A 25,397-nucleotide genomic window follows, 5' to 3' on the forward strand; every position below is an offset into this window, starting at 1 on the left:
ATGGAATTGTTTTATTTGGTTATCTGCGGTTATTGATTGTTGTTAGGATGTTAGTGGGTATGGGACCACTAGTAATTTAAGGTATAAAAAAAAAAACGGGAAGGGTTGTTTCAGAGCCTCCCGGGGTTTATTATGGTAAGTCCGATCTTCCATTCGTTGTTTGTGGCTGAGCGTGATCTCAAGAGGCTGTTTCGGGATTCGGATTTGCGAGTCGATTCTGGTGTTCAAGAGCTTGATTTTTGTGGATCTCGTATTTGTGAATGGTGTGGATTGCGATTCGGATTTAAAACCTCGGATTCGCATGCGATGCTTGTGTGGTAGTTAAGGGTGGTTGTGTACGGATTGTTCTCTCATCTGCAACACTTTCATTTGCTCTTCTGTATCCTGGTTTTAGCTGTTTCGGGCTCTATTTGGTTTTGTGCGTTTTTTGCCGTGTGTGTTAAGATGTCGCAAGGTTCTCTGTTTACCAAGGTGTCGGCGGGAAAGAAGGTTGTTGAGGGGCCTTTGAAGCGTAAGATCAAAATCCCACATTTTGATAACTCGGCTTTGATTGAAGGTTACTCCAAGACTGTCATCAGTCGTTGCTTTAACCCACGGGTCCAAGACATGAAAGCACTGCTACTCATGTTCCCACGCATCTGGCAGTTGGAGGGGAAGGTTGTTGGTGCGGACTTGGGCTTAGGAAAGTTCCAGTTCGACTTTGATAGTGAGGAGGACATTGCGGAGGTGCTCAAGATGGAACCCTTCCATTTGGACCATTGGATGGTAGCGTTAGTTCGTTGGAAGCCGCCGGTGGATCCTTCCTATCCGGCGTGCTTGACCTTCTGGGTTTGTGTGCTTGGTGTCCCTCTCCAGTTTTGGGCTGATCCCACATTTAGAAGTATTGGAGAAGACCTTGGGGAGGTTCAGGAGGTAGATATCGATGGGGGTCGGGTGAAGGTGATAATCAACGGATTCAAGCCTTTATGTTTTGAGTCTGAGATCGAATTTGGTAATGGTGATCAGACAATTGTATCCCTGAGGTATGAGCGACTGTTTGGTTACTGTGTGCGGTGTTTTAGCTTGTGTCATGCGGCAGAGTTTTGTGGGGAAGCTACTGGTGAAGGAGTGCATCACCCTGCTCGTCCTTTGAGTGAGGATAATGGTGCTCGCCGGTTTCAGAGCTACAGGGGTGCGGTTGGTGGAGATAGGAGAAGGCAGGGGGTCAAGATGGTAAGATACCAGCTGCGGGGAGCTCTCGGGAAACAGGGGAGGCTTCGAGGCAGGGGTCCCAGCGGAGGGAGGCTAGACGTTTTCAGGGTGGTCTGAGCTCACGTCCTCGCTATCCCCAGGGGGTTTCTTCCCCTCGTGGTGGGCGGTGCCATGAGTCTGTACGGTTGGGCGAACAGAGAGGGATGGCAATGGTTACCTCTCCTATCCCGGAGGTGACTGCAGTGAATGGTGCACATGAGGGTACCGAGGGTTCTCTTACGTTGGAAGCTGTGGTGCAAGTTCAGAAGCGAGTTCGTAAGGCTCTCTTCCAAGAGGCTGTAGTGGAAGCACAAGCTGGTGAGGAGGGAAGTCAGGTTTCGGTGGGACAGACGGAGCAACTCTCGGAGCAATCTGTTCACCCGGTTCTGGGTCAGGCTGTTGATGGTGTCTCTGTTGCGGCTCCTATGTCTGGGTCGCCATCTTCTGTTCCTGTACCAATGGTGGTGGAGGAGGACTCTTCAGCGGATCCTCAGGCTACTGCGGAGATGGATGGAGGTGTGGTGGAGCCGGAAGTGCAGGTGGACAATGGCGAGGAGAGGTCTATTGCTGCAGGTGATGCAGATGGTGTAGGTTTAGATCTGGCTTCTGCTCTTAATCCGAATCATCCTTCTGAGACAGGTCTCGTTTTGGGTGAGGAGGGTGTGTGTCCCGAGGGTTTGGCTGCACAACCGGAGCTTGGTGATGTCAATGATCCCACGGTGGAGAAGGTGGCTAAGCCAAAAGTTGGTCTGCTGCGGGGGGGGGGGGGGGGGGGGGTCAAAGAAGCTTAATGTTTATCTACGTAACACTCCGAGGAAGAGGCCAGCACCTAAGAACTCGGATCAGGGGGCCGATGGACATAACCCGAGGAACCAGGACAAGGGGAAGGGAGCGCTGGGTGGGGGCAAACCACCAAAACCTATAGGTGGATAAATGAAGATACTTAGCTGGAATTGCCAAAGCCTAGGGAACAAGGCGACAATCGGACATCTTAGGGATCTGTGGTTTCAGCACCGGCCGGATTTTTGGAGCAATTTGTAGGCCATTTTGGCTATTTAAATTTAATAATTGTTGATCCAATTGGTTCTAGTGGTGGATTGGCACTTTTTTATAATAAAGATGATTTTCATGTCTCTATTGTTTATGAATCGGACTGTATGATTGACGTAGAAGCAATATACAAAGGCAAGGTTTTTAATTTAACATTTATTTATGGGGATCCAGTCCCAAAGAAAAGAGATTTGGTTTGGGAAAGATTAACACGAATGGGTATCACTAGGAGTTCCCCATGGTTTATAATTGGTGACTTTAATGAGTTAACCAGGAATCATGAAAAGAGGGGGGGAAAACTCCGCCCTGCGTCTTCCTTTCGGTCTTTTAATTGCATGATTCAAGACTGCGGTTTTCTGGACTTTCCTTATCTTGGCGATTTTTTGTCATGGCGGTGTTGGAGAGATAAAAAACCAATCCGGTGTAGGTTGGATAGAGTTTTGGGTAATGAGGAGTGGCATGCTATTTTCCCAGACACATTGACGGAATATTTACCTATGGTAGCCTCGGATCATAAGCCTATATTGGCTTTTATTGGAGCAAAGTACCCGCGGGGGAAACGTCGGTTTGTCTTTGATAGGCGGTGGTTGGGTAAGGACGGGTTGATGGGTGCTATCTCCTCCGGATGGGATGCTGCGGAACGGCAGGAGCAAGAGAGTTTTGTGGACAAGGTTGTCAGTTGTCGGCAGACTATCTCAAGGTGGCGGAAAACACAGGTTCCGGTCGAACGGTATGCTATCAAGGTTCTCAAATGGCAGCTCACGGTTGCGCAGACGGATGATGCCACTACTCCGGAGGCCATTACTGATTTAACCGCATGTTTGCGGGATGCTTATCGCGAGGAAGAAATTTACTGGTACCAGAAGAGTCGGAACAAATGGATGCGGGTAGGGGATTGGAATTCCAAGTATTTCCATGCCCAGACGAAACAACGCAGGGCTAGAAACAGGATTGTTGGTCTTTTTGACAAACATGATGTTTGGTCTACGGATGATGATGTTATTAGGAATACGGCGGTATCTTATTTTGAGGAATTGTTTTCCACAATTAACCCGGCAAATTGTGGTGACCTACTTAGGGAGGTGAATACGGTGATTACGGAGGAGGTAAATGTCCGTCTGACCGAACCGGCTACGGAGAAGGAGGTCAGGGCGGCTTTGTTTATGATGAATCCTGATAAAGCCCCGGGGCCAGATGGGATGACGGCTTTATTTTTTCAAAAGGCATGGCATGTGGTGAAGACGGATTTGGTACTCCTAGTGAATTCTTTCTTTGATCAGGGTTTTTTTGACAAGCGTTTGAATACGACGCATATTTGTCTAATTCCAAAAGTGGCAAAACCCACTCGAATGGCGGAGCTACGGCCGATTAGTTTGTGCAATGTGGGATAAAAAATTATATCCAAAATCTTATGCCAACGGTTAAAACGGGTCCTCCCGGAGCTTATCTCAGAAACACAATCGGCCTTCGTCCCGGGTTGTTTGATCTCAGATAATATTTTGATTGCTCAGGAAATGTTCCATGGACTTCGGACAAATCCATCTTGTAAAACAAAATTCATGGCTATAAAGACGGATATAAGTAAGGCGTATGATCGGGTCGAATGGGGTTTTGTCGAGCAGGTGCTTCGGAAAATGGGATTCTCGGACAAATGGATATCTTGGATTATTTTTTGTGTTACCTCGGTGGAGTATCAAGTTTTACTAAATGGGCAACCTCATGGTCACATTCAGCCGGGCCGTGGGTTGCGACAGGGGGATCCACTTTCACCTTATTTATTCATTTTATGTACAGAAGTCCTTATTTCCAATATACGGAAAGCGGAGTCGGATAAGTTAATAACGGGAATTAAGGTGGCCAATAAATGTCCGCCCATCACACACCTTGTCTTTGCGGATGACAGTTTATTTTTCTGTAAGGCCTCACAAGAAGAATGTGGGACTATTTTAGGTGTGCTGAAGAGATATGAGGAGGCATCGGGGCAACAGATAAATTTTAACAAATCATCTCTCCAATTTGGTCATAAGGTTTCTCTGGAGACAAGGATGGAGATGCAGTCGATTCTTGGTATCACTAACTTGGGAGGCATGGGGTCTTATTTGGGCATTCCGGAGAGTTTAGGGGGTTCCAAGACGAAGGTGTTTTCCTATGTCCGGGATAGGTTACAAGGTCGTACTACTGAGTGGACGGCCAAGCTTCTTTCAAAAGGAGGGAAAGAGGTGATGATAAAGTCAGTGGCAACTGCGGTCCCGACTTTTGTGATGTCCTGTTTTCGAATTCCGAAAACTATAACGTCTAAGCTTACAAGCGCCATATCTAACTTTTGGTGGGGTAATAATGGTCAGTCGGGGGGTATGCATTGGGTGGCGTGGGAGAAGTTATGCTCCAATAAGCAACTTGGAGGGTTGGGTTTTCGGAATATTGATGATTTTAACACGGCCTTATTGGCTAAGCAGTTATGGCGTCTAATAGAAGTACCAGATTCACTTTTTGCTAGTGTTTTCAAAAGTAGGTATTATCGGAATACAAATCCTATTGATCCAATAAAATCTTACTCTCCATCTTATGGCTGGAGAAGTATTGTTTCCGCTTGATCTCTGGTAAACAAAGGGCTTATTCGACGGGTTGGCTCTGGGGATACTGTTTCTATTTGGACAGATCCTTGGGTTCCAGCCCAATTCCCGAGACCAGCATTGAGGACCGCTACGGTTCAGGATCCTTTACTTACTATTGCTGATCTTATTGATCGCAGCACAAACACAAGGAGGAAAGATCGGTTAGCCGTTCATTTCGATCCTCTGGATAGGGCTTTGATAGAGGCTATCCCTCTAAGTGCTACACCGAAAAGTGATTCCTTTGGTTGGCATTTTACTAAGTCCGGGAAGTATACGGTTAAATCAGGATACCATACAGCTAGAATGGCAATTCCTATCGGACCCCAGGGGCGGTTTATCGCCCTGACATTGTTCCTTTGAAAGCTAGTGTGTGGAAGGTTCAGTGCCCCCCAAAAATACAACATTTTATGTGGCAAGTTCTTTCTGGCTGCCTTTCGGTGACGGAAAATTTGAGACGGCGGGGAATCAATTGTGATTTGGAGTGTGCCCATTGTGGCTTTCCAGTAGAAACGGTAATCATGCTCTCTTCCACTGCCCGCCTGCGCGACAGGTTTGGGCTCTTTCTAATGTGCCGACAGGATTAGTTGGGTTTCCCACAGATTCAGTCTATACAAATGTGGATCATTTTCTAGGCGCAAACAATCCGGGTTCTCAGGTCTTAGCCTTTCCTTGGATAATATGGTATATTTGGAAAGCTAGGAATGCGAAGGTTTTCGAAAATGAGGTGGAAAAGCCAGCCGAGGTAGCACAGTTGGCAGCTAGTGAATCGATGGCGTGGTATGCAGCTCAGGTTGAGGAGGAGGAGGGTCTTTCCGAACCACTGGTTCCGGGGCCTCGGTTACCAAGGGGAGGAGATTTTCTACACTCGGTCTATGCTGGCTATCGCTGTTTTGTTGACGGTTCTTGGAAGAACACGGACGAGTTTGCTGGTGCTGGCTGGGTTTGTAGGTCGGCCAACAACGCATCTCCGCTCTTGGGCGCTTCCAATTATCGGCGTAGTCTTTCACCACTTCATGCGGAGGTAGAAGCCTTTGTGTGGGCGTTGCGATGCATGATAGGACATGATTTCAGGGAGGTAGCCTTTTACACAGACTGCTCAGATTTGGTGAAGATGGTGTCTTCACCCTCCGATTGGCCGACTTTCTCTCCTTACCTTGATGACATCAAAGCGGATATGGAGGAATTCACAACTTTCTCTTTGACGCTAATCTCCAGAAATGCAAATGTGCTTGCGGATCGATTAGCACGACAAGTTCGTACTCAACCGCATGTAGTTACTTATGTTGGCATGTCTTCTCCCAATTGGCTTGTTTGAGTCAATTCATTTGTTGCTAAAAAAAAAAAAAAAAAAATCAAAATTTTATTTAGTTTTCAACCTTTTCTATTAAATTAAGTTGGTTGTAGTGAATATAGATGAGTTATTAAATTTTTGATTGATTTGTTTTATAGTGCACCTTCAAACACTGTTTTTTTAGGCCTATAAGTTTGATTTTTTGATCAGTAAGATAAGACCGAAAAAATCCAAAAAGCCATGTAGCCCTGTTAGGGTCGGGCTCGGGCATTGAAATATAGGTTCAGAAATATTTCGGGCCGGGCCGGACCGGGCTCAAACTTATGCGGACTTTACGGGTTTTAGGCCGGGCTGGACCGGACCAGCCCGATCGACACCCCAACTTGCTGTTTTAGATTCTTAAGACGAAATACTCGTCGTTTTACAGTTGTTCTTCATCAAACTAAGTCAGCTCGAGAGAGTAACAACTTCAAATCAAATTCTATGTGGTGTACCCGTAAGCAAGTATTTAAAAAAAAAAACAAATTTGAAACAGAACCTTAAATCAAATATCAGGTTTGTGAATTCCGAAAATAGAAAGAACAAAAAATAAATCCTCAAAACACTAATCCAGAAGAGAAGACTTTAGAGTCAGATGGAAAAATTGGAGAGATTAAAGAAGAAACTTCTAATCTCTCTAATAACGACCAATACCCCAAACCCTAATAATTCCATCAGTTTAGCCACTGAACAAATTAAGTGTTTCCATCCGCACTCCAGTTCAAGCTCGTGCAGTAGATCACCTGCATTTTCCATTCCACAGTAGAACATACACAATCTATCTCAGAACAGAGTAGCCAACAGTTACTTCAAACCTGTTGATGTATGAAATCGACGATATAAATAATACTAGAACTTAGTGAGAATAAATCGGAATTGGTCCTTTTATTTAACGTAGAATTTCAGACGGGTTTACAGAAAATGATAATTAAGGAGCTAAGCGCAGTTACTACGAAAATAATTGCTCTTCTCTCTCTAATTGCCCAAAAAAAATGGATCCTCTGACGTTACAATGACATCAGGTATTTATAGTGAGACCTTGACCTAGGGTTTCTTACGTCTCTTCGTAAAATGACGATTTTTCCCCTGCGGCCTGATAGGCCTGATCCAAGACTTTTGGCCCAAAACCTCTTGAGAATCTTCTAGGCTTCAAGAATGTTGGGAGCAAAGCCCATATCCAACAATGGCCCCCCTAGTCCGATGTGCGATGGCTTCCTTGAGCTCGTCGGATCCAACTATGCGTCTGAAGGTCCGTCTTGCGGGAAGAACAAAAAATTTCACAAGTTTTGTCACCTTCCGGAGAGTTCCGAGATGAATAGCGTGTTGCACACGTTTTTCGAGGTTTCCAGAAAATTCTGGGATGAATAGTGTGTTGTGCACGTTTTTTGAGGTTTCCTGGAGATTCTGGAATGAATAGTGCGTCATGCACGTTTCTCGAGGTCCGTTGGGCTTGAAACGGGAATCTTGTGCGTTCTGCACGTTTCCCGAGGTGTGGAAAATAGAGACAGCTTAAAAACTAGGGTTTTTTTTTTACCTCGGTCAACGCGTTGGTCCTCTCCATATAAATATGTCCCCTTGACGTAATTTTTACTTCTAACTTTCTACTCTCCTCTCCAATAGGTAAGCTTCTTTTCTCTCTCCCTTATCTCTTAATTTTTTTCGATTTTAGTTCTTTCTGGCTCTTGTTCTTCGCCGGCCATGGGGTCTCGTCGCCGTCCGGATTCCTCTTGCCTACCGCCGGTCACTGCACCATCTCGCCCAACTCCTCCGTTGATACACGCCGCCTACCGTGCCGCCGCGCTCCGTCACGCTCCGCCACCAAGACTAGGACCGTGAGGCATCCCGGTCTCGCACCGTCCTGCCTCGCCGCCGACCGAGATTGCGCCGCCCCTGCGTTCTCCTTGCCACGCCAGATCTGGCCGAGACCGTGAGGCGTCTCGGCCTTGCTCTGCCGCTCCTCCAATTTAGGACGAGCACTGCGCCGAGCTGCCATGGGAGGTCCAAACTTGAACCGCAGTGGAGGGCTTTCCTTGGAAGTTTCGCTTCCATACTGGTCCCTTGCTTGTTTGATGCCACCGCGTTTTCCGCCGCCGTGAAGTCCGGCATCCTGGTCGCGACATCTCCATGCTCGCCTCGCCACTTCCATACCCGGCTAAGACCGTGAGGCGTCTTAGCCGTTCCTCCCGTGCCGTGCTGCACCATCAACTCAAACGGTGCCGATAGAGCCTTGGCGAGATGCTAAGGGCTTCTTCGCGAAGTGAAGTGTTGGAGCGGCTTGTGTTTGAAACTTGATGAGTTCGAGGCTCTCAGCGACGAGGTGGCATGGCGAACGTCATGTGGGTTCTTGGTCGAGTGCTGTTTGGTGGCGGAATGGCGAGATCCACAGTAGCGAGGTCATGTGAATGGGTTGGTGAGCATGAAATCAAATCTGGGAGGTCGGAATTTTGTGAATGCTGGTGAGGTTGGGATAGCGCTGCGATATGGCGTGGTGGATGGTTGGCGCGATTGACCTTCGTGGAAACGAAATGGTGAGGTCGAGATTCGTGGAATCGAAGTCGGCTAAGTTGGGACGTTGGCGTGGCGTGATTGGTTCCGTACGAGACTGGCGAGATCGACAAGATTGACGAGCTTAAGTTCTGCGAGCTCGAAGCTCGCGAGTTGGCTGCAAGGTCGTGGTCACGGCTTGGGCGGGCTCGGATTGGTGAGATTGTATTGCCCGGATGGCGAGTTTGTATGGTGGTGTAATGAGTTCGCATCGCGCAGGTGACGTGACGCTACCAAGAGATTTGCACGGAGTGACGTTGAGGTGGTTCGTACCCAAAGCATTGCGAGCTCGAGGTTTGAGGCCGAGAAGATGTTTGTTGCTGCGATACGCTAGCTTCCTTAGTGTTTGTGTCACGGCGCGGGGTTGCGAGACTTTTGGCGAGGTCCACAGGAGTGCGGACACGAGATGGGTGAGCTCGCGGCTTGGCAAGGTTGGGCTGTAAGAGATTTTTTAAAGCTCCTTGCTTCTGTGTACGGGGTCATTGGCGAGGTCGCGTGTGATGAAGTGGCGAGATGAAGGTATGGCGAGATGGTCGAGCTCTGAATGTCGAGTTCAGGGAACCTCGTATGAGTTCAAGTTGGCGAGATGACCGGTTCACGAGTTGTGTCTGAGGTCGAGTTGGCGATATTGAGTTTGATCGTGCGCAAACGAGATTGTATTGGCGAAGTGGATTGTGTTCGGGAGACTTGGCTTGGTTCGATGATTGAAGTTTTAGTGACGATGTGAAGTGGTTCTTCCCCACCGAAGTTGCATGACGGCATAATGGCGAGATGGACATGGGTGTGCGTGTTTGGTATTGCGAGGTTGCAAGACGACGACGTGTGGGCGCGCTCAAGACTCCCTCTGCGTACCTGTTCGCGAGCAAGCTTGGATCGTGATTGAGTGTTTTGACATCATGGAGATCGTATGCGTGACCTGGCGAGATGGATGTGTTGTGATGGTACGTTGCTTGGTCCAGCTCAATGGCGCATTCATGTCTGCGAAATGGTGTGGTAGCGGACAATGATCTCCGGCGAGGTCAAGATTTTGCGTACGAGATTGATGACGAGATCAAGGCCTTGCGTAGGAGCCTACAGCGTTATCGAGGTCGTGCTTCCAGAATTGGCGTGCTTGCGAGTCTCTATCAAGGGGGTTACGTGCGGGTCGATGTTCGAGAGTGTTGGCGACCTTGAGATAGTGACAAGGCTGAGATTTAGGCTGGAAAGTGCGCAAGATGGTGCGTGCTATGCAGTTTGCTGGACGTTGTAACTCGGATGTAGTCGTTCCGTATTGAATATTATGGCGTTCTTGATGTGGTTCCGACACTGACCGGTTGCTTGGTTGGTTTTGCAAGGTCTCGCACAATGGCTTATGGGGATGACGTCTTCGATGATGTTCCGAAAGAGCTTGGAGATGATCAGTATCGAGCGCTATAGAGAGGCTTTGACGAAGCTGGACCGAGCTGTCCTTCCTTGTGGGAGCCGTCAGAAGGAGGAGGTGTCGTGACAGATCACGCGGATCTGACGGAAGAAGATGTTTGAGACCTCGAAGTAATGTTTCCTAGGGATAGCCAGGACCTTAGTCTAATTCCCCCTCCTCTAGGTCCGCGCCGCGGGAAGGTTCTCCAATACGAAGAGTTCACTGGCTCGGAGCATGCTCCTAGGTCTCTGGTCACCGGCCTGGCAGTTGGTGACGGAGTTCCGAGACGTCGCAGAGATCAAACGGGAAATAGGGAACATATTTCCCGCGACACAGGAAGTACCTTATGCGATGAGAGCTCCATAGCCCGCGTCCTTAATCTCTTCCGAATGCTAAACAATCTGAAGTTTGTGTTACCAAGTGTTGACGCGCGCCCGTGGGACTGCCCAGCAGGTCACCTCTGCGTTTACATAGATTATTTTACCAACTGCGACCTGTGGTTTCCTATCCCGGAATTTTTGACAAGCTATTGTGCGCGTCGGAAGATTGCGTTCTCGCAGCTATCGATTTCCACCGTCCGTAATGCAGTGGGGCTTGCGATAATTGGCAACCATATGAGAATCAAGATGAGCGCAGACCTCTTTGAGTTGCTTACTCGATTTACACGTGACAGTTCGGGGCTATGTTGTGCTTGTTGTGCGGCCGGTCTCACAATCATGAATGGCCAGAGGAGTCATATCCATGATTGGCGGAGGTGGTTTTTCTTCATGGAGATAAACGACACTTCAGTCGAAGATAACGGCATGGCCTATCCTTCTGCTTGGAACTTCACCCCCGGTAGCCGTTGATGGGTTGGGTTCCTATCATTTTGGTGTTCTTAACTCTTTTTTCTGATCGTATGTTTTATCTTTGCAAGAAAACCGCCATCTACAGCTGTGTGCGACTTGGGGACTGTTGACAAAGGTGATGCTTTTCTTTGGTGCAAGACTTTGCGGTGGCCGAAAGTTCTTTCTCATCTCAAGACTTGTAAGTTTTGCTGACTTATCTTCGTCTTCGAGATTTATGTGCCCTTGTGTCTGAGGCCCCTATTTATTTTGTAGGTTCGCGGACTGGATTGCAAATGGGAGACTGCCCGATGCCATGTTATGCTGACTTGTTCGATGCTGAGGAGGTGCCAGCTGTTGCGACCGAGGTTGCTGCACCAAATGCCAAGACTGGCATGGAGATCGTTGCTGTGGAGCCGGAGGATGGCGAGTTGCTTGTTCTCGAGGGTGAGCCCAACCGTAGGTCTCGTTCTGCCGATGTTGCTGCAGCTCGTGCTGTGAAGAAACCTTCCTCGGGGTCTCGTCGGAGTGCTTCAGCAGCTGGTGGTGATCATTCCCGGAAGAGATCATCTCGCTCGAGTCCTCGGAGTGATGCTGGAGGGAGCTCTAGGCGTCCTTATCACGCTGAGGATGATTGCGGGAGGGTTGACCATTACGCGGAGGATGGTCGCGCGAGTGTTGACCACTTTTTTTCCTTTTGCTACGATGTAAAAGACCAAGCGATCACCGGGGATCCACGAGCTTGCGCAGAGCTCGCCAGCAAGATTCATGGTGACTTCGTTCCGCTTCCTGCCCCTCGTGATTTGGCTTGCCTAACTATGTATGAGGAAACCGTTCATCGTCAGTTTCAGGTTAGAGTCTGATCCTTCGGCTTACCCCGATTCGAATTTTACTTAGTTGTACTCAGATTATTTTGTTTGACTTCTTAGGCGATGAGCTGGATGAACCGTCTCACTGGCGACTACGAGGACAAGGTGCATACCGCTAGGAGGGAGGCTGCGCTTGCTCAGGATGCGTTTGTTCAGGCTTATCGGTCAAGCAAGGAAAATGCAGCGATGGTCAAGGAGCTCACAGCTTCACTCAAACAATCCCAGCGAAAGCTCACTTCCGAATCAGAGCGACTTAGGAAAGCGAGGGATGAGCGCGGAGAGCAGGAGCGCGCCAAGGCCGTTGTTGTGATTAGGGCGTGCGAAGAGCGCATCGATCGTTTGAGGACGCACGTGATTGCATCACGCGAGAAACAACCTCATTTGCTCAGTCTTAGCCAGGTGACGGGGACTAAAGAATGTCTTAAGAGGCTGATCAAGAAGGGTGTCGCTATTCCCGCAGATAGGATGGTGCGTCTTGCTGCTGGCGAAAAGGAGTTCCAGGCAAAGGTGAACAGGGTTGTGGTGCCTCCGCTTCATGACGATGATCTCGAGCCGTAAACGGAAGCTACTGGTGGGGGAGCTGATGATGCCACAAACGAGTGATATGTCCTCGTATTATTGCTTGTTGTTCTTGCTTCTGATTTTTCCATTTGTTATTGTGAACTCGATTGCTAATCGCTTCTGTACTTTGCTTCCGGATATTTGCAACCTTGGTTGCTTTGATTTATAAATTTGGCTACTTGCTTCTTATTTCGCAAATGTTGATTATTGCCTACCTTTTGTTTACTCCATTAAGATGAAGTTGCCTTGGATTTATCTTTTATCGTTGCGGGGCATATTTTGCGGTGCAGGACGTCTCCTGACTAATCCTGGATATGTTATTCCCCATAACAGCGAGAGTAGACAAGACTGAATTGTCGTACTAGTTAGGTGCGTTTAGTCGCGATCGGCTTATCCTGTAGGTGCTGCAAGGGTCGCGAGAGTGTGCGAGTCGGGGTCTTTGGCTTATTCACTCTGCGCCTTGCTAGCTTTGCGAGTCTAGGCTCGACATAAATATCCTTACCAAAGTAAGGACGTGGATTATCTCACCACGGCACCCATGCGGAGCGCTTGCGAGTATGGACTCGGCTTTTATTCTTTACCTTAGTAAAGTATAGATTATTTCACCATTACATTCATGCGGAACGTAGAACTGTGCACCTGGCCAGGGCGTCAGCGTGAAAACGAATGATTTGCTCGAAAATTTTATTTTTTTATTGAAGTTACAGTTGCACCTCGTGAAAGGCTGCCTATGTATCCTCGAGAGAGATCAAACCATTCGTAGTTCGAATTACATAAGAATGCTCGGTGACGAGCTGGTTTTTTTTTTTTTTTTTTTTTTTAGACGTGCTCATTCTTGTTGGACTAATGGTAGTAGCGCTTAAGGTTGGCAGAGTTCCAGGATCGCGGGACTGGCGTGCCGTTCATTTCGAGTAGCTGATGAACTCCTGGCTTGACAATCTTCGAGACTAAGTAGGGACCTTTCCAGCGTTCTTCTCGGCAGAATTTTCGTAGACTTTACGGAGGACGAGATCTCCCTCGGCAAAGTAGCGAGACTTGACTTTTTTGTTGTAAAATTTTGCCGCTGCTTGCTGGTAGTTCTGAATGCGCAATAGTGCCTGGTCGCGTTCTTCTTCGACGAAAAGTAGTCTGTCGCACAACATCTTGTTGTTCAACTCTCGATCGTGGACTAGCATAGACTGTCAAAGCGTCCGGATCCCGACTTCGGCTGGTGCGAGAGCCTCCATGCCGTATGCAAGCGAGAATGGTGTTCGTCCTGTGGATGTCCGCGGTGAGGTTAGGTGAGACCATAGAACACCGTCGAGCTCATCTGCCCAGAGTCCCTTCTTTTCGTCGAGGCGTTTTTTGATTCCAGCGAGAATTGTCATGTTGGTTGCCTCTGCTTGTCCGTTGCCCTTCGGATATCGTGGAGTCGACTTGCTAAGGCGTATCCGCCAGTCAGCGCAGAATCTTTCAAACTGGAGTGAGATGAATTGGGGCCCGTTGTCGCATACAATTTTGTATGGGAGTCCATGCCTGCATATGATGTTTTTCCAGACAAAATTCTGAACTTCGTTGGCTTCGAGAGAGGCGTATGACTCTGCTTCAACCCACTTAGTGAAATAGTCCGTCATGATTAGGAGGTACTTCTTTTGGCGAGATGGTGTTAGCGGTTGGGGTTGAGCTTGTGACTGCTAAGGCGATCGCTAAGACGCTGCTCGGATTTGCTGACGTTTCTGTTGAGGGGGCAACTTCAGAGAGTGTGATGTCGATACTTGGTTGATCAATGCTCTCCACAGGAATTACTCTTCAGAGATCGGGATCGGACGTAGAAGTAAGCGTTGCAAGTGCGTCTGCCGGAGCATTATCGCTGCGTGGAATTATGACGAGCTTAAAGAACTCGAACTGTTGGGAAAGGTCGCGAACAACTTTGAGATAGGCATCCATGCGCGCGTGTCTTGTTGCATAATCTCCACTGAACTGGTGCGTGACCAGTTGAGAATCGCAGTAAGCTTGGATCTTTTTGACTCTGATTCCGTGTGCGAGACGTAATCCAGCGATTAGCGCTTCATACTCAGCATCGTTGTTTGTGGTAGAGAAAGCAAGGCGGAATGACTGCTCCAAGATTTCACCTGTTGGCGAGGTTAGGCGTACGCCTGCTCCCGAGCCCATTTTTGATGAAGCGCCGTCTACGTGAAGTGACCATATCTCGGGTGTAGGGGTGTCAGCTTCGAGTTCAGGAGAGAGTTCAACGAGAAAATCTGCGAGAACTTGTGACTTTGCGCAGGTGCGGTTCTTGTGCTCAATGTCGTATTCGATTAACTCAACTGCCCATTTCGCGAGGCGTCCTCAGTGGCTTGGACTGTGAAGGATTTTTCGGAGAGGCTAGTTCATCAGGACTTCTACAGTGTGGGATTGAAAGTAGGGGCGAAGCTTGTGAGCTGAAATAACGACCGCGTATGTGAGCTTCTCAAGAGTCGGGTACCAAAGTTCTGCGCCATCGAGAGTTTTGCTCACCTAGAAGATTGGATGTTGCTCTCCACGATCTTCTCTGACGAGCACACTACTTACAACTAAACAGGAGATGGCGATGTAGAGATACAAAGTTTCTCCTTGCTCGGGTTTGGCCAGGAATGGCGGAGATGATAAGTAATCCTTCAACTGCGTGAATGCTAGCTCGCATTTCTCATCCCACTCAAAGCGTTTATTTCCGCGGAGGAGTTGATAGAACGGCAAACACTTGTCTGTTGAACGAGAGATGAGACGGTTCAGTGCGGCAATTCGCCCAGTAAGTCGATGTACTTCGCATGTGTTCCTTGGAGACGGGAGATTGATGATTGCCGAGATTTGTTTCGGATTCGCTTCTATGCCGCGCTTCGTAACGAGGTAACCCAAAAATTCTCTGGAAGTAACCCCAAATGTGCATTTCGCCGGATTCAGCTTCATGCTGTACTTGTTGAGTATTTCGAAACATTGCTTCAGGTGTGCGATATGATCTGCGGCCTGAGCTGATTTGACGAGCATATCATCAATGTATACTTCCATTGTTCTTCCAAGTTGACTTGTGAACATCCAGTTCACCAGTCTCTGATATGTTGCTCCAGCGTTTTTCAATCCAAACGGTATGACTCTGTAACAGAAAGTGCCTTGTTCGGTAATGAATGCAGTCTTCTCACGGTCGTCCTTGTGCATCATTATCTGGTTGTAGCCCGAGAATGCATCCATGAAAGACAACAACTCGTTTCCTGCTGTGGCTTCAACGAGCTGATCAATGCGCGGGAGAGGAAAACTGTCTTTCGGGGAAGCTTTGTTGAGGTCAGTGAAGTCGACGCATACTCTCCACGTACCTTTCTTCCTCTTAACCACGACGGGTTTACTTAGCCAATCTGGATAACGCACTTCAGTAATTGATCCCGCATTAAGCAGCTTCCGTACCTCATCATTGACCGCTGTTCTTTGCTCCGCACCGAGCTTTCGACGCTTTTGCTTAACAGGTTTGTAAGTTGGATCGACATTGAGCTCGTGGCTTGTAATGCTTGGATCGATCCCGGTCATATGATCTATCGTCCATGCGAATGTGGTTGCGTTTTTGCACAAAAACTGGACGAGCTCGTCTCTTAGAGCCATCGGTAACTCGGCGCCTATTCCGACGCAGCATTTGGGATCGGACAGATCGATGCTGACTTGGATTACAGACTCCTTTGGAGGAGGTGTGTGGGGGTCTCGCGGTGGAGTTGATTCAGCAATTATGAAAGCCCTTGCATTCCGCATTTTTTCGATGATAAAACAAGTCTGTGCCATCAAAGGGTCTCCGCGCAGCGTATAGATTCCATATGCGTTTGGGAACTTGACACATTGATGGTATGTAGAAACAACAGCGTGCATCTTGTGGAGCCATGGTGTTCCCAGAATGACATTGTAGACGATGGGTTTGTCCATAATTGCGAAGTTGAAGCACTGCATTGTACCGCCAACGTAGATTGGAAGCGTTATAGTTCCGACAGTCATGATGGTGTCTCCGTCGAAACCCGTCAAAGGCTACGTTTCATGTACCGTGTTGCACAGATCAATCTTCATCTGGATCAGTACATCCTTGAATATCACGTTGACCGAGCTCACGGTGTCAATAAGAATTCTCGTCACCGAACTTTCTCCGATCACCATTTCTACGACAAGTGGGTCGTTGTTTGGACTTGCGTTGCGCGTGTCTTCTTCAGTAAACGTAATTGGAGCGGAGGATGTCTTGAACATGTTGCTGTGGGAAGGCGTGTTGCGCTTTGTTTCTGCTTCGCGGCAGTAGGCTTGGATAGACCGAATAGAATCGCGGCATGTTGACAAGCCGCCCATGATCATGTTGATCCTTCGGCGAGGAGCTGGTGGTTCATCGTGCTCCTCCGCGTCGTGATTCCGTTTGGGGGGAGAGGGTAAGCGAGTGATTTCCCGTGCTCGGTCATTTTGTGCCCATGCTCGTCATTTTGTGACGCAGCTTCCTCTTCGCACTGTCTTTCATGTTGCTGCTCGTCTTCCAGGCAATATTGGTTGTCTTTGTGTGTGACAACTTTTCTCCGCTCTTGTTCTACATCGACGTCATCTTTCTTGTACTTATTCAGAAGCAGCATTTGAAGCGTTTTGCTTTCTTCGGTTGAATGTTCGTTGAATCTGTGGAACTCGCAATAAGAGCGTTTGCCTTTGAAGCCAGGGTTATCGGATTCGCAGTGCCACTTGTTCCAAGACTTATTCTGCTGTTCTTTTCCATCGATAGCGAACATCGTCGCTTTCTTTCCTTTCTCGCCAGGGGCATAGTCCCTGTTGTAGTGTTGGCATGGTTCGTGGTACTCATCTACGGCTTTGCCTTTTAAGCTTGGAACCTTTTCAGATGCTTTTTCTATCGTACTTGGTTGATCGGGGTTCTTTTTATCTCTGTATTCCTTGACTAGGATGTATTGATTGGCTCGTGCAAGTACTTCGCCTAAGCTTGTGACAGGCAGGATTGTTAGGTCGTCCTTGAATCTGGTACCCTGGGCGAGCGCGTTTTTCAACGCACCGATTGCGGATTCGTCACTTATAGAGAGTCGGGACACGACATCCTTAAACCTTTCCATGAAAGCCCGTAATGACTCGTCACGCTTCTGATACATTCTCCACAGGTCGGCATTTGAAGCAGGTGTGCGCATGAAGTACTGGTGATGCTGAAGGAATGCGCTTGTTAATGCTTCGTACCCATCAATCGAATTGGCCTCAAGCTTGGAGAACCAATTGAGTGCCTCGCCGGAAAGACTTTCGACGAACAACTGACAGCTTCCCGCGTCTGCTTCCTCAGGTGAGAAATACGACCGATTGATGTGGATTGTCATTGACTTCAGGAAGATGGTGGGGTCTCCTTCTCCATCGTATGGAATTGTTCTGGTCTTGCTGTTGTCCGGATTGTGCTTGACCCTAACTCCTGAGACCCTTGCAGTAAATGGTGAGCGTCTTGCTTCCGCCAGCACGGTTTCTAGCTCGGTGCATCTGAGTTGTGATCGTCTTTAGCTGAGCTTGCATCTGCTGAAGTTCTTTACGTATTGCGCGATTTTCAGCATTCTCGGAATGACTTGGCCCAGCATGTTGGTCCGCGAGTATCTGGTTGGTCTGAAAATGTACCCTTGGCTGCTCGCTATTGGGTCCAACGATGATCGATGAGAGACGAGGCCTTCCATTAGCATTGTGCTCAACTCGCGGTATGCTTGTGGCGTTATGGTCAGCTCGCGGAGCATTGTGGTCAGCTTGCGGAGCGTGGTGGTGAGCTCGCGGAGCGTTGTGGTTAGCTCGTGGAGCGTGGTAGTCAGCTCTTGGGGTGTGGTAGTCAACTCGCGGAGCGTGGTAGTCAACTCGCGGAGCGTTATGGTCGGTTCGCGGAGCATGGTGGTCAGCTCGTGGAGTGTGCAGCGCCAATGCGTCTTCATTTTGTCACCTAAGATGCCTAGCTTGGTCACTTCGCCCTTGTGATTCTATCTGCGCCGCTTGACCGCTCATCTGATCCAAGGTTCTTCGTACAGCTTTGTCGAGCGCGGCTTGACTGATTTTCATGTGTCTGGATGCTTGACGGGGGTGAATGTCAAGCGTAGTGTCCTTAGCTTTGCGGTTTGCGGAGAGTCGCCAGCAGCTACACGATCAGGAAGGATTGCACCATTGGTTAAGCCATTTGTCGGAGTGACGCGCGTAGCGCCTACGGCTTCGCGGTCAGTTGGATTGACACCAGTGGTTTCACGAGCAGGGGACGTAGCGCCTACGGCTACGCCATTGGTTTGAGCGATGCGCGTAGCGCCTACGGCTGCGCGGTCAGTGTCTGTTGCATCCTCGCCCGTAACTGCTTTGGTCCTGTTGACGCCTTGGAGTTGGCTTGTCCTTGCACGGGTGCGCCCCCATATGGTTGGCCTAGGGGACTCGACGCGAGCTGAGGGAGATTGTGGCGTGGAAGAGTTGACGCCTTCATTGCTGGAGAGATCGGTATGAGACATGCTTCTGGTTTTTCGAAAACGCCTTGTCTTGAAACTCTTTTCGTCAAAATGAAAGGATTCCGTTCAGCCCCATGGTGGGCGCCAAATTGTTGATGGAAATCGGCGATATAAATAATACTAGCACTTAATGGGAATAAATCGGAACTGGTCCTTTTATTTAATGTAGAATTTCAGACGGGTTTACAGAAAATGAAAATTAAGGAGCTAAGCGCAGTTAATACGAAAATAATTGCTCTTCTCTCTCTAATTGCCCAAAAAAAATGGATCCTCTGACGTTACAATGACATCAGGTATTTATAGTGGGACCTTGACCTAGGGGCGGGATGCAACACGAGGACTTCCCAGGAGGTCACCCATCCTAGTACTACTCTAGTACCACTATAAATACCTGAACTCAATCTCGCCAACTCGACCTCAGACACGACTCGCTAACCGGTCATCTCGCCAACTTGAACTCGTACGAGGTTCCCTGAACTCGACATTTGGAGCTCGACCATCTCGTCATACCTTCATCTCGCCACTTCATCACACGCGACCTCGCCAATGACCCGGTATGCACAAACACTAAGGAAGCTAGCGTATCACAGCAACAAACATCTTCTCGGCCTCAAACCTCGAGCTCGCAATGCTTTGGGTACGAACCACCTCAACGTCACTCCGTGCAAATCTCTTGGTAGCGTCACGTCACCTGCGCGATGCGAACTCGTCACACCACCATACGAACTCGCCATCCGCGCAGTACAATCTCACCAATCCGAGCTCGCCCAAGCCGTGACCACGACCTTGTAGCCAACTCGCGAGCTTCGAGCTCGCAGAACTCAAGCTCGTCGATCTCGTCGATCTCGTCGATCTCACCAGTCTCGTACGGAACCAATCACGCCACGCCAATGTCCCGACTTCGATTCACGAATCTCGACCTCAGCATTTTGTTTCCACGAAGGTCAATCGCGCCAACCATCCACCACGCCATCTCACAGCGCTATCCCGACCTCGCCAGCATTCACGAATCTCCGACCTCCCAGATTTGATTTCCGCCACCAAACAGCACTCGACCAAGAACCCACATGACGTTCGCCATGCCACCTCGTCGCTCAGAGCCTCGAACTCATCAAGTTTCAAACACGACCCGCTCCAACGCTTCACTTCGCGGCAACGCCCTTAGCATCTCGCCAAGACTCTATCGGCACCGTTCGAGTTGATGGTGCAGCACGGCACGGGAGGAATGGCTAAGACGCCTCACGCTCTTAGCCGGTTATGGAAGTGGCAAGGCGAGCATGGAGATGTCGCGACCAGGATGCCGGACTTCACGGCGGCAGAAAACGCGGCGGCATCAAACAAGCAAGGGACCAGTATGGAAGCAAAACTTCCAGAGCAAAGCCCTCCACGGCGGTGCAAGTTTGGACCTCCCATGGCAGCTCGGCGCAGAGCTCGTCCTAAATTGGAGGAGCGGCGGCAAGGCCGAGACGCCTCACGGTCTCGGCCAGATCTGGCGGTGGCAAGGAGAACGCAGGGGCGGTGCAATCTCGGTCGGCGGCGAGGCAGGACGGTGCGAGACCGGGAAGCCTCACGGTCCCAGTCTTGGTGGCGGAGCGTGACGGCACGGTAGGCGGCGTGTATCAACGGAGGAGTTGGGCATGATGGTGCAGTGACCGGCGGTAGGCGAGTTAGGAATCCGGACGGCGACGAGACACCATGGCCGGCGAAGAACAAGAGCCACAAAGAACCAAAATCGAAAAAAATTAAGAGATAAGGGAGAGAGAAAATAAGCTTACCTATTGGAGAGGAGAGTAGAAAGTTAGAAGTAAAAATTAGGTCAAGGAGACATATTTATATGGAGAGGACCAACGCGTTGACCGAGGTAAAAAAGAAAACCCTAGTTTTTATGCTGTCTCTATTTACCGTGCCTCGGGAAACGTGCAGAACGCACAAGATTCCCGTTTCAAGCCCAACGGACCTCGAAAAACATGCACGACGCACTATTCATCCCGGAATCTCCCGGAAACCTCGAAAAATGTGCACGACGCACTATTCATTCCGGAATCTTCCGGAAACCTCGAAAAACGTGTGCAACACGCTATTCATCCCGGAACCCTCCGGAAGGTGACAAAACTTCTAAAATCTTCTGTTCTTCCTGCAAGATGGACCTGTAGACGCATAGTTGGATCTGACGAGCTCAAGCAAGCCATCGCACATCAGACTAGGGGGGGACCATTGTTGGATATTTGCTTTGCTTCCAACATTCCTGAAGCCCAGAAGATTCTCAAGAGGTTTTGGGCCAAAAGTCTTGGATCAGGCCCATCAGGCCGCAGGGGTAAAATCGTCATTTTACAAAGAGACAGAAGAAACCCTAGGTCAAGGTCCCACTATAAATACCTGATGTCATTGTAACGTCAGAGGATCCATTTTTTTGGGCAATTAGAGAGAGAAGAGCAATTATTTTCGTATTAACTGCGCTTAGCTCCTTAATTGTCATTTTCTGTAAACCCGTCTGAAATTCTACGTTAAATAAAAAGACCAGTTCCAATTTATTCCCACTAAGTTCTAGTATTATTTATAGTCGATTTAATACATCAACAAAACCCATATGATTCACTTCAAACCCATATGGATTCACTTCAGACATCACAATCTAAAGGAATCAGTGAGCAGAGCTAATCTAAACCAGGTTAGATAATCTATAGTAAACTATACTCTCTTGCCCACCGGATGATAGTTCATCAATCAAATCAGAAATACAATCTTGAGAATCTAAACTACACATGGGACCAATTGACAAAAACTAAACATTTACTTTTGATTCACCAAAACTTAGAGCTAGACAATTTACAATAAGATGATCACTATACAAAAAACAGAAGTAAAATGATACTATACCTTGCTCTTTTTCGGATAGTGTTAACAAAATAATAAAATGATATTTTACCCGCGTAGCGGCGAGTTAATAATAATTTAATTATAAAAAATTTAAATTCTTTAAAATAAAAAACCGGAGTAAATCAAGTAAAATTTATAAATTTGAATGTTTGATAAATTAAGCTTCTTACTCATTCGTTTTTGGAATCATTTGTGTTTCTTTTATAGTATGACTATAAACCATTGTTTTATTTTTCATTTGATGTGGGACATTGAGTAAATATTTTCTTTATTCATCGACTGAGTAATATATATCTGTTTAAAAAAAAAGTAAATCACATCTTATGCAGAAAAAATTACAAAATTTATTAAGTAAATATATTATATAATAATTCAAAATAATAAATATAAGATCAAATAAAAGTGAAAGGAAAATCATATATTTATGTTTGAATTAGGTACAAAGATTTCTGGAAATTAGATAAAATTTGGAAACTTTTTTTTCCAAAAAAAATTCATGTAATTAAATATAACTAAAAAGGTTAGATTGCCAAATGTACTTCAAAAATATTAATATTAACCTTATTAAATATACTTCAAATGTACTTCAAAAATAATAAAATTTTAACCTTATTAAATATCAAATCTAAATCTCAAAAAAAAAATGAAAAATTAATGTGTAGAGATAGAAAAAAAGATCAAACATGAACATATATTTTTAAATTTAAATATTATATAAAAGAATCTGAGAAATAAATAAGTCCTTCCAAATTTTCTTGATAAATATCTATAGAAAAATAATTTTTATAAGTATCTAAACATTACAAAAAATCTAAAAATATTGATAAATTTTAATTGAACACTTTTTTGTCGGCGGTTGACACTTGTATCCACGAGAAATTCAGCTCAAGCCCACCATTGGCCTTACCTTTGTTAAGTGGTTTGTGTCTTCGATATATTTACTTCTATCTATCCCTTAAATTACAACAAAAAACCCTAGTGACATTTTGAAACAATGACGACGATGATCTCTAATCTTCCAAGGGATTTGATAGAAGAGATTCTGTCTAGGGTTCCCTTGAAATCTATGAGAACACTGCGATTAACTTGCAAAAAGTGGGGAACTATTTTAAGAAGTGAGAGCTTTACGAAATTGCACATTAGTAAAGCAACAACAAGAGAAGGGGAGTCTACAATGATCACGTTGATTAATAACCAACTTTATTTAACGAGCGTCGTGGTCAGAAACGACGTTGACCCATATACAGAGCCTAGAGGTAAACTTATGTCTGAGCGTCAAGTCAAGATATCTCAAGTCTTTTACTGTGAGGGTTTATTGTTGTGCATCTTGAACGAAACTACAGTTACTAGGTTTGTGGTTTGGAATCCGTATTTGGGGCAAACAAGGTGGATCAAACCCCGATATTCTCATCGAAAGGACATGTTTGGTAAGGATAGGTTTCATTACTCTCTCGGATACGTGAGTAAGAAATCATGTCGCAGCCACAAATTCTTGAGATTTATAGATTATCATAGGTATCAATACGTACACCAATTTTTTTGGTATGAAATCTACGATTTTGACTCTGATTTATGGACAACTCTTGATGTCACTCCACACTGGTTTATACCTTACAAGAATAGTGGCATTTCCCTCAAGGGAAACACATACTGGGCTGCTGAGAAAAGGGAAAACGACTACAGCAAGTACTTGATCTGTTTTGATTTTACAAGAGAGAGATTTGGACCGCTTCTGCCTCTGCCGTTTAGCGTTAGCGATGATGCATATATGATCTTATCTTGTGTTAAAGAAGAGAAGCTTGCAGCTTTAATTCAGCGCCACGAGACACATGTACATGAATTTGAGATATGGATTACAACTAAGCTTGAAGACGAAATGGTGTCGTGGAGCATGTTTTTGAGAATAAACACATGGGCAATTAGACACGAGAGTTTCGTTATTGACGAGGAGAAGAAAATCACAATGGGGTCTAATAAAAATCTTAGAACAATTAACATCATCGGAGAGGCTGGATACTTTAGAGAATTGGATCTTGGAGAACATGTTGAAAATAACTGTTTGTCACATGTGTGCTCTTATGTTCCAAGTTCGGTCCAAATCAAGGAACTTGCACAAGGCAACAGAAAAAAACGTCAAAGTAATCTAGAAAATCGTCGATTTAAGCAAAACATGTCGAGACTTGTCGCATTTGAGAAGGCAGTAAGGAGGTAGATATCAGCCTGATTTGTTATGTTACAACTTACTAAACAGAATAATAAAGAAGTCTATTTTTTTTTTCTCAGTTTACAAAGCCTAAAAAAGGTTGTCTTATCATCTAATGACAAAAGAAATAATTTTGCTGCGCTTTTGTTTTTTTTTTCTCTAAACGAACTATTCTGTGTGGCCATCAACCTCAAGTTTGACACCAAGTTCTGCTAACTTCGGTGTCACGTAACTGAGAATTCGTAATATACAACTTAGGGCTGTACATGTCCTATCAAAATGTCATCTTTAGTTTTGATATCAAAATGGCCTCTCCTCTCCCGGAGTCGTTTTCCTTCGAGACTTTTGTTTCAGTAAATCTGATGTTTCCATTATATGTTCTCCATGTCTTGGAGACAAACTCTCTAGTATGCATGGCCCCAGAATGGCATTGTAAGGCTACCTAGAGGTACAAGATAAACATTTCCTTTCACAGCACAATGAATAGTTCTTGTGAAGCATGTCGTAGGATAGGCCAGGGGTCTTGGTTTCTTCTGAAAATCAGTAAAACTGTGGTAGGGCTTTGGTGTTTTTGAGCATGAAGAACTTCTCAAGTTTCAAACTGTGGATACACACAAAATTAATGTTAAAACCCATTAATTAGACTACACCATGCGTTGTCCCAAAAAAAAAAAAAAAAAGACTACACCATGCATGAGTCAATTAATTGCCTTGTAACTTAACATTATTATTTTTTTCTCTTTTTATAACTTAAAAGCAAACTTGGCATCCATCCTTTGGTTCTCGCCTCTCCGGTCTAGTTGTTGAATTTCTAAATGTTTGTGGTAGGGCTGGGTTTTCAAGATGGGGAAATGAGAGGGACAGAGGGTGTACAACGGTAAAACAGGCGAGATGATGCGTTCTATGATAATGCCATAATGGGAGCACATTTTACCAGCAACGTTTTCACCTGGCAGAGGACAAAGACAAGTTTATGAATACCGGGACCAGACTATCCGTTCACCAAACAACCCAACCAGTCGTGGACAGAAAACGTTTTGGTGAAATAAAATTTGGAGAGATGGACCGTGATTTCCTTATATCACATGGTGCTTAAGCTAACTTGCATGAGCGACTCTTCACTCTCAGTGATGTGATTCTTGACTGTAGGTAATGTGATAGAGAACAGGGACAGCAACGGTAAAATGATCAACAGATATGATATGGTTTGGGTCTCTGTGCCGTATGGAGGTCAACTTCTGGTCAAGAACTATTCTGAATGGGCATCAACCTGAAGTCTGACACCAAGCTTGGCTAAACTCCGAGTCACCTTAACTGAGAATTCGTAACATATAAACTTATGGCTGTGTCGCCTACTCTGACCAATCTTTAGTCTCGGTAGCATTTGATCTTAAACAGAGTTTGAAGCATTGTTTTCTCTCA

At 46.6% G+C, this 25,397-nt stretch overlaps 3 protein-coding genes across 3 annotated transcripts; all 3 read left to right on the forward strand.

Annotated features, from left to right (window-relative positions):
• Positions 1–444: 444 nt before the first annotated feature.
• On the forward strand, positions 445–6,210 carry LOC147924693 (uncharacterized). Its single transcript, XM_087496895.1, has 6 exons — positions 445–1,212; positions 1,332–1,977; positions 2,785–3,561; positions 4,075–4,788; positions 4,891–5,227; positions 5,400–6,210. Exons 1-6 carry the CDS (start codon positions 445–447, stop codon positions 6,208–6,210), a joined length of 4,053 nt encoding a protein of 1,350 aa, XP_087353021.1.
• Positions 6,211–10,302: 4,092 nt separating this feature from the next.
• LOC147924694 (uncharacterized) lies at positions 10,303–12,419 on the forward strand. Its single transcript, XM_087496896.1, has 3 exons — positions 10,303–11,005; positions 11,269–11,843; positions 11,922–12,419. Exons 1-3 carry the CDS (start codon positions 10,303–10,305, stop codon positions 12,417–12,419), a joined length of 1,776 nt encoding a protein of 591 aa, XP_087353022.1.
• Positions 12,420–22,765: 10,346 nt separating this feature from the next.
• Positions 22,766–24,054, forward strand: LOC104759845 (F-box/kelch-repeat protein At1g48625-like). The gene has a single exon (XM_010482725.2). The coding sequence runs from the start codon at positions 22,767–22,769 to the stop codon at positions 23,982–23,984; it is 1,218 nt and encodes a 405-aa protein (XP_010481027.2). The 5' UTR covers position 22,766; the 3' UTR covers positions 23,985–24,054.
• Positions 24,055–25,397: the final 1,343 nt, after the last annotated feature.

Source organism: Camelina sativa, chromosome 17 (assembly GCF_030686135.1).
Source record: "Camelina sativa cultivar CO46 ecotype springtype chromosome 17, ASM3068613v1".
NCBI classification, from domain to species: Eukaryota; Viridiplantae; Streptophyta; class Magnoliopsida; order Brassicales; family Brassicaceae; genus Camelina; species Camelina sativa.

Bases quoted from the DNA above. Each gene is read 5' to 3' on its own strand.
- LOC147924693 (XM_087496895.1), top strand. From the start codon at position 445: ATGTCGCAAGGTTCTCTGTTTACCAAGGTGTCGGCGGGAAAGAAGGTT. The intron at 3,562-4,074 runs GTTTTTTTGACA...TTTTATGTACAG, and splicing joins GAATTCTTTCTTTGATCAGG to AAGTCCTTATTTCCAATATA. The intron at 4,789-4,890 runs GTAGGTATTATC...TGGTAAACAAAG, and splicing joins TTTTGCTAGTGTTTTCAAAA to GGCTTATTCGACGGGTTGGC.
- LOC104759845 (XM_010482725.2), top strand. From the start codon at position 22,767: ATGACGACGATGATCTCTAATCTTCCAAGGGATTTGATAGAAGAGATT.
- LOC147924694 (XM_087496896.1), top strand. From the start codon at position 10,303: ATGTTTCCTAGGGATAGCCAGGACCTTAGTCTAATTCCCCCTCCTCTA. The intron at 11,006-11,268 runs GTAGCCGTTGAT...TTTATTTTGTAG, and splicing joins TGCTTGGAACTTCACCCCCG to GTTCGCGGACTGGATTGCAA. The intron at 11,844-11,921 runs GTTAGAGTCTGA...TTGACTTCTTAG, and splicing joins CCGTTCATCGTCAGTTTCAG to GCGATGAGCTGGATGAACCG.